The sequence below is a fragment of the Aspergillus foveolatus genome, assembly GCF_047715535.1.
Source record: "Aspergillus foveolatus strain CBS 279.81 unplaced genomic scaffold BDW70scaffold_101, whole genome shotgun sequence".
NCBI classification, from domain to species: domain Eukaryota; kingdom Fungi; phylum Ascomycota; class Eurotiomycetes; order Eurotiales; family Aspergillaceae; genus Aspergillus; species Aspergillus foveolatus.
Genome location: NW_027396165.1, coordinates 48,789 through 56,296, shown reverse-complemented (window position 1 = coordinate 56,296; position 7,508 = coordinate 48,789). Strand labels below are relative to the sequence as shown.

The 7,508-nt window shown below is 54.1% G+C and overlaps 3 protein-coding genes across 3 annotated transcripts; 2 read left to right on the top strand and 1 right to left on the bottom strand.

Annotated features, from left to right (window-relative positions):
• The first annotated feature begins 237 nt into the window (after positions 1 to 237).
• BDW70DRAFT_144589 (purine-cytosine permease family protein) lies at positions 238 to 2,093 on the top strand. The gene is made up of 3 exons (XM_073738285.1): positions 238 to 513; positions 562 to 1,081; positions 1,130 to 2,093. The coding sequence occupies exons 1-3, from the start codon at positions 257 to 259 to the stop codon at positions 1,895 to 1,897; spliced, it is 1,545 nt and encodes a 514-aa protein (XP_073591459.1). The 5' UTR covers positions 238 to 256; the 3' UTR covers positions 1,898 to 2,093.
• Positions 2,094 to 2,501: 408 nt separating this feature from the next.
• On the bottom strand, positions 2,502 to 3,949 carry BDW70DRAFT_165848 (aromatic prenyltransferase; the record flags this gene model as incomplete). Its single annotated transcript, XM_073741843.1, has 2 exons — positions 2,502 to 3,678; positions 3,731 to 3,949. 2 exons carry the CDS (start codon positions 3,947 to 3,949, stop codon positions 2,548 to 2,550), a joined length of 1,350 nt encoding a protein of 449 aa, XP_073591458.1. The 3' UTR covers positions 2,502 to 2,547.
• Positions 3,950 to 5,767: 1,818 nt separating this feature from the next.
• Positions 5,768 to 7,373, top strand: BDW70DRAFT_165846 (CRAL-TRIO domain-containing protein; the record flags this gene model as incomplete). The annotated part of the gene is made up of 3 exons (XM_073741842.1): positions 5,768 to 6,553; positions 6,682 to 6,781; positions 6,832 to 7,373. 3 exons carry the CDS (start codon positions 5,768 to 5,770, stop codon positions 7,371 to 7,373), a joined length of 1,428 nt encoding a protein of 475 aa, XP_073591457.1.
• Positions 7,374 to 7,508: the final 135 nt, after the last annotated feature.

Here is a 7,508-nt window from a genome sequence, read left to right as displayed (position 1 = left end):
ACGCCGCTAGAACTTGTTTATGTATATTTGTATAGCCAATCGTATACCTCGTGCCGTGTAGTGCAAGGGTGGGTCCGAGCGCGATCTGACAGCCGGCCGATCAGCCAATCAGGTGAGTGACAGATCTCGCCGGTGCAAATTTGATTTGCCCCCCTCGCCGAGCCTAGATCCCGTGACTCACCCAATATCAAGCCGCTACGAGAAAAAGTTCTTCAATCCAGTGGCAGAAAATGAGATGGGCAATCGTTGAAGGTTTATGACTGATCCCGCGTTTGCCATGTCCACAGAAATGCCTCCAACGGAGGACTCTGCCGCTGTCGAGTCTCAGTCTAGGCCCAAGGGAAACAACTCCAGCTTCCACTTTCCCCAGGTCCCTGACAAGTGGCTGTCGCGCATCGCTAACTGGGGCGTCGAACTGCGCGGCGTTACTCCTGTCCCTATTGAGGAGCGAACTGACACGCGCTTCATCAATGTTTTCTTTGTCTGGTTCACGCTGAGCACAAACTTGCTACCGTACGTTTGCCACCGCGCTTTCCCAGGCAATCGCTAACAGGAGGGCAGGATCATCACCGGCATGGTAGGAACATTCGTCATGGGCCTGTCCCTCCGGGACGCATCTTTAATCATCCTCTTCTTCAACATGCTGTGCACAATCCCACCGGCGTATTTCAGCACATTCGGGTCCCGAACGGGCCTGCGTCAGATGTTGCATGCGCGTTTCACTTTTGGGTACTATCTAGTCTCCATCATCGTTGCACTCAACTTGTGCACAATCGCTGGGTTTGGCGTCGTCTCCTCTGTTCTGGGCGGATCCACTCTCGCCGCCGTATCCGGTGGGAGCATCGACGATACCGCGGGTATCGTGGTCATTGGGATCTGCGGGATGGTGGTGAGTTTTGGCGGGTACAAGTTCTTGCACCAATATGAGCGATACTGCTGGCTATTTGCGCTTGTTGCCATCGTCATTGCCACAGGCGTGGGCGGGAGCAAATTGTCGATGCGGGCGCCTACCGAGCCGCCGAGTGCGGCGACGGTGTTGAGCTTCGGAGGCGTCATTGCCGGGTTTCTTATCCCTTGGGCTGTACGTGTCATATACACTTTCCCGTGAAACTTCTACTAACATAATCAGGGCATGGCCGCTGACTTCAGCGTCTACTGCACACCTTCGGTCTCGTCCACCCGCATCTTCGCCTACACCTACCTCGGCCTGTTCCTCCCGACAGTTCCGCTCATGGTTCTGGGCGCCGCAATCGGGTCGTCGACAATCTCTATCTCATCCTGGTCAACGGGGTACACTCTGTATGGTGTTGGAGGAGTCCTCGACGCCATGCTCTCGCCAGCTGGCGGGTTCGGCAAATTCGTCTCCGTCTTGCTCTCATTTTCACTGCTAGGCAACCTCGCCGCGTCGATGTACTCCATATCTCTTAACTTCCAGCTCCTACTGCCATGGAAGCTCTGGAGAAGGGTCCCGAGATTTGTATGGTCGATTATTTATACTGGTGTTCTTATCCCGGTTTCCGTTGTTGCCGCGAAGTCATTCTTTACAAACCTGGAGAACTTCCTCTACGTTATTGCGTATTGGTCGGCGGGGTTCTTCTCTGTCGTGACGGTGGAGCATTTCGTTTTCCGGCAGGGTGCGTTTGACACGTACACCGCGGACCCCAATGGCGACGGGAAAACCACCTGGGACAACCCGTCGAAGCTCCCAACTGGCCTCGCGGCGATTGGCGCGATGGCGCTTTCGTTTGGCCTGGTCATCCCGTGTATGGGGCAGGTGTGGTTCACTGGCCCGCTTGCAAAGACAACGGGGGATATTGGGTTCGAGATTGCGCTTGTGCTTGCGGGAGCACTGTACGTGCCGTTGAGGTGGATGGAGAAGAGGCTCAGGGGAGTATGACCGCTTACGAGCGTTGTATAGAGGTTGTAATGGTGTATGGATATGTTTATTAATGTTTTGTCCATGATGTGTTATGAAATGCTTGGGCTTGTCCAACTTAATGTTTATACCAGAACTTACCGGCGCAGAGTCGATTGATATAATCAATAGCATAGCCATCGGTTTGAGGAGCCTTTGCATCCTTGTCACCATCTTACACAGAGATAAGTTGATCAATACTGTTCTATCAGTTCTGAGTAAGCTTTTCTGGCACCCACCAGAAAATAAAGAGGACTGGTATTTATCTTCAAAGACAGGATTTTAAAAACATCTCGTTGGCATCGGTGGATTCTTGTCTTTATCTAGATATGAAACTAATAGGTAACTCTTGGAAGAAATAACAGTGGATAACCCAGCCGGTCCAGGTCTACCATTCGTCACAATGGTAGATCTTCTGGTACACTTCCTGGTGCTGGTCGTTGAGTTTTATTAAATACAGTTTATTATAGTTTATTGTATCCTATTATGTCTCATTATATCTTATTTAATGTATATATATATTTGCTTTACTGAGCTCACACTGATTCTACCTATCTTGCTGCAATTTCCGGCCTCACCATAAAACCCAACGACCAGCACCAATAAGTGTCCGACTGTGATCAAGGTGTAGATCACTTGCACCCCGGCGCCAAATAAGAAGTGACATCAAACTCCCCATTACCCTTGAGCATGACGCAGATATGAGTATGCAGTCCATGGCACTTACTCAGATCCCTTCCACCTGCTAAACCTTCCAGAACTCGTGTATAGGCATTGCAGAACGCACCCCGTCCTTGCGCCCTCATCCAGTTAGTCAGACCAGTCGCGACAGCCTGGTCATTCATTTGTGCCTTGCGAATGGGGATGTAGAACTTGATATCCGGAAGGGAGGAGCCAGGGGCGATGTCGAAGTAGTATTGGTAGCCAGCGACGAAGGCGGGCCGCTGATTCGCCATGTCGGAGGAGTCGGCTGGGTCCTGCACAGTTGGGGACAAGACCTGCTCTGGGACGGGGATATCGGCGTCGTCGGGAAGATCAGGCGGGAAGGGCATGATGACTTTGACAAGCTCGTGGATTGTGCGGAGCTTCGACTCTAGAGTCACGGTCGATAGGCGGCCGCCCAGGGTTAGGACTTCGCGAATCGAGTTATAGCTTGTCCGGGGCGTGGCGAAGTAGAATTTGAGTCGGGAAGAGCACGGGATGATGTTGTCAACTGCCAGCATGAAGGGGCTCAGGTGCGGCCCTTCTGGGCTGTTGTTCAAGAACTCAGTCACGGCATCAAGGGCACGACTCGGTCCGAGGGCTGCAATTGCCGAGAGGTAATCTGACAACGGGGCGAATCCCTGCTGTCCGAGTTTCCGCGGGCTCATGTACGTCTTGGTCGTGATGCCGTTGCGGCCGAATTCAAAGCAAACCAGCATGGTGGAGCGGAGGGGCATCCCCGTTTCGCTCTCGGATTCCTTTATGTACTTGAGCTTGTCATGATCATAGAATGTGGAGAGGAAGTGGCTGGCCCAGCACACATCTAGACTGGGCAGTATATCAGCGAGACGGTGGAGTAGCTCTAGGGAAGGGGCCTGGTTGAGAGGGTCAACCCGAGTGCCGCTGAGCTCGCTGATGGGCTCGATGGTGAGGCGCACATCGGGTCCGCTGGTCGCTGTATCCCATTTCCAAGAATATTCAAGGGGGAAGCCAATATCCGAGACGAGAGACCTCCACTTGAAGTTGCCATCCGCGTCGGGTTTGGGGCCGAGATAGGGGACCTGCGCGATCAGACAGTGCTTGGTGCCAGCCAGGGGACGACTCGGGACTCACGACCCAGTGGTAGTAGAAGAGGAGAGTCTCAAACTGCTTCTCGATGGAATAGTCGGCCGCCTCCAGCATCAGAGCCAGCTGCGGGCCGGTCAGTTTCCACCAGTGTGTATGACTGGGACCTAGAGACGGTTCCAACTTGGACACGATATCCAGGACCTTGAGCTTTGACGAGTCGGCACAGCCGTTCTCTTTGGTTACAACGGAATTGGGTTTCGACATCTTGGAGGTACTTTTTTCAGATTCTAGGAGGTATGTTGACCTTCAAAATACGAATCGGCTACCAGCATACTTATGCTCCCGGACACAGGCCTCGGGATTGCCCAGCGGCGATTTCAATTCCACCCAGGGTACGTTACCTGGGCATGTGCTACCATTATCAACTGATTGGCATCCATTGGGCTCTGAATCTGGCTTGCTGTGTGGTTTACAATCGAGCGGGTGGGTTTGAGATCCCCTCCTCGGACACCGATTCTGTCCCTTGCGAAAGAAGCATCTAGGCTCTGGCAGACGGACTGTGAAAGTTCTGACAGGTTGACAGGTTGATTGGATGACCGGGGCGGTCGTGCTACTGATTTCTAGTGTTTGCAGGGGGAAAGAAAGAAAAGGGACAAACATGGCTGCTTTACTGGGCTATCAGTCCCCTCTGAGACCGAGAAACGGTTCCCTCAGCAGATCGCTGTAAGATGAGTAGTCCTTTAGTACACCTGCAGGGAATCCTGTGATCTGTCGGCCCGCCTTGTCCGTTGTCTGGGATCTCCCCAGACCGTTCCCGGGACGAAGACCGGGGGAGGCTTGTCAAGATCTTGTGGTACTATCAGTATGGTACAGAACTCAGTGGCGGTTGCACAGCCGTGGCTTCTAGGTGACAACTCGGGCATCAGAATGAGCAGATCCCCTACTGTCAGGCAGGAATCGAGGGGACGACCCGTCGGAGTTGGTAGAATGCGATGCCGATAACTCCGTAGAGATGTTGCTCATGACGAAGCAATAATAGTCATTTTTCTGTTTCACGGCGGTCGATTCCTCATTCTCAGAGAGAGCCTGGTGGAGGATGTGGTGAGCAGGGGTAGTTCATGAAGAGCTGTGCCCTAACCCTGGTCGGTCTCCACGACTGTCGTGGCCTCCTAGGTGCATGACCCGAATAGGCGCCACCAATGCTCCATTCGTTTATGGCAGTTGTAGATCGTGTCGACAACTGCGCTCGCGACATATTCTCTAGTATGGCTCACTAGTGAGGCTCTCATAGTATGGTGGCATAGTATAACCACCTGCTAAGCCACATAGTATGGCCACATAGGATGGTTCACAGTATGGTCATAGTATGGTAGGTAAGCACGGTATCGACAATACTTGTGACAACCTACCACAGCTGTTTATCCCTTCAGCCGGACTCTACGTCTTCCGGTCAATGGAGGAGAGCGACGATCTCGGGTTATAAACGGGTGGCAGTTGGTTGAGACGCCGAACAAGTTCGTGAGAATTCTGCAGACTACTCCGCAGTAAGCCTTGATCGGCATGTTTAGTACGGAGTAATGAAAATTAATGAAAATCATTCCATGTACAGTCAGAGCCTTGACAAAGGTTAGTGTCCACGAACCTCTGGAGGCCCTTGGAGGTCTTGGAGATCCACCTGTGAACACGCAGACCGTTCCGCCGTAACTGAGGCACGACAAAACAAATGGAGAGCGTCCAGTGGAGTGGCGTGGGCGCGTAGCAGGGCTAAAGAGCAGCGCAAATAACTTCCCCACGCGCTCTGACAGGCCAATTGCATGCAAGACTGGACCCCTCCAGACTGGAGACCGCAGAGCGCGGCCAATGGAGCCAAGCAGTGGCCCAGATAGCGCAGGATCAGCCAGTGAAAAGGAGTCAATCACAGCTGCCGAGGAAGCCCGACAATCTGCTTGTGCGGGGAAATTCAAGGGGAAATTCAATCCCTGGGAAACCTGATGCACACTGGCCCCATTAATATCACGAAAGTGGTCTGAAACCTTCACACTACACTCTCCTGGCGGGTACCTACGGCATGGTCGTGGAATGATGAACGGATCCAGCACGGGGACTCTGACCCCGGCCCAGGCTGCGCGACTGCAGCAGCTCTGGATGCTGCTGCTGCACTTGGCCGAAGCCTCGTCGCTGGGCGCCCTCGAGCAGTTTGTGCGCGTCAACAGCCTGGACCCGACCGGCGCGATTTCAACGCCGGCGCTGAGCCGCCGCAACTCCCTCTTTGCAAGAAGCGAGACCGCTCGCAGTCGTCGCTCCTACGAGAAACGAGCGTCCGTGGCGTCGACCTCGATCCCGTATCACCATGTCCGTCTCCTCCAGACGTTTGGCGATGCCGGCTTCACAGCGGCGCAGATCCGCAGTGTCCGTCACGTCCTCAAGCTCATGTCGCCCGAAGACGTCAGGTTTGGGATTCTGACCGCGGCAAAACACGAGAACCCAGATACGTTTGTGCTCCGATTCCTGCGGGCGGCCAAGTGGGATGTGAACCAGGCCGTGGTGCAGTTGCTGGGTGCGATCGTCTGGCGGCTGAAGGAGATGCAGGTGGATAACGTCCTGCTGCCCAGAGGGGAGGCGTTCGCCGCCGCCAGCGAGACGGACGTTTCGAACCCAGCCAGAGCAGAAGACGCCCGAGCGTTCATGAAGCAGGTCCGGATCGGCAAGGGGTTTGTGCACGGCGTCGACCGGTCGAGCCGACCGGTCCTCGTCATCCGGATACGCCTTCATCGTCCGGGGGACCAGAGCGAGACGGCTCTCAACCAGTTCATCACGCATCTCATCGAGTCGGCTCGGCTGGTGCTGTCGCCGCCAGTCGAAACTGCAGTAGGTCCCTTCACGCCGTTCCAGTTCCGGCTGACAAGGCCAGACAGTGATTTTCGACCTGACGGGGTTCTCGCTGGCAAACATGGTACGTTCGATCCATATAGCAAGTAGCTCGCTAACAAGTCCAGGACTACTCCGCCGTCAAGTTCATTATCCGCTGCGTCGAGGTCTACTATCCCGAGAGCGTCGGCCTCATCCTGATCCATAACGCGCCCCGAATCTTCAACGGTTTGTGGCTTCCTTTGCTTCTGGCTGTCTCTTAGAGACGGGGCTAACAGGTGCAGGTGTTTGGAAGATCATCAAGCCCTGGATTGACCCGAGGCTGGTTGAGAGGATCCACTTTACTCGCTCTGTGGAAGACCTGGAGAAATTTATGGACCGCGACCAGATCATCGCCGAGCTTGGCGGCGACGAGGATTGGGAATATGAGTATATCGAGCCTGAGCCAGACGAGAACCAGGCTATGGATGACTTGGCCGCCCGGGATACCCTGCTCGCAGAACGGCAGTCTCTCGGGGAGGATTTCATTGCGGCTACCTCGCGCTGGGTCTCTGCAGCCCAGACTGGAGATCCAGTACAGATTGACGAGGCCACCGCACACCGCGAGGAGATCATTGAGCAAATCCGGCTGAACTACTGGAATCTAGACCCGTATGTCCGAGCCCGCAATAACCTGGATCGGACCGGAGTGATCCAGGAGGGCGGCTTGATCGAGATGTACCCCATATCTCAGCCCCAGACTCCGTTGGCCGTGATCCAGACGGCAAAGGTGCTGCAGGTTGAACCTGTTCGAGGGAGGGTCAAGGTCGTCAATGTCTGATGAGTTTTGATGTGATATGATTCATGACCTTCGTCGTTGTATTTACTACTCACTTCTTGTATTTTACTCACCGAAGATATCCAAGACCGTTAATGAGGCTGGCCCATTGAGCAAATTGAGAACCTGACTATGGCA

Excerpts from the sequence above, each read along its gene's own strand:
- BDW70DRAFT_144589 (XM_073738285.1), top strand. The coding sequence starts at position 257 with ATGACTGATCCCGCGTTTGCCATGTCCACAGAAATGCCTCCAACGGAG. Across the intron at positions 514-561 it reads CTGAGCACAAACTTGCTACC|GATCATCACCGGCATGGTAG; the intron begins GTACGTTTGCCA and ends ACAGGAGGGCAG. Across the intron at positions 1,082-1,129 it reads GGTTTCTTATCCCTTGGGCT|GGCATGGCCGCTGACTTCAG; the intron begins GTACGTGTCATA and ends TAACATAATCAG.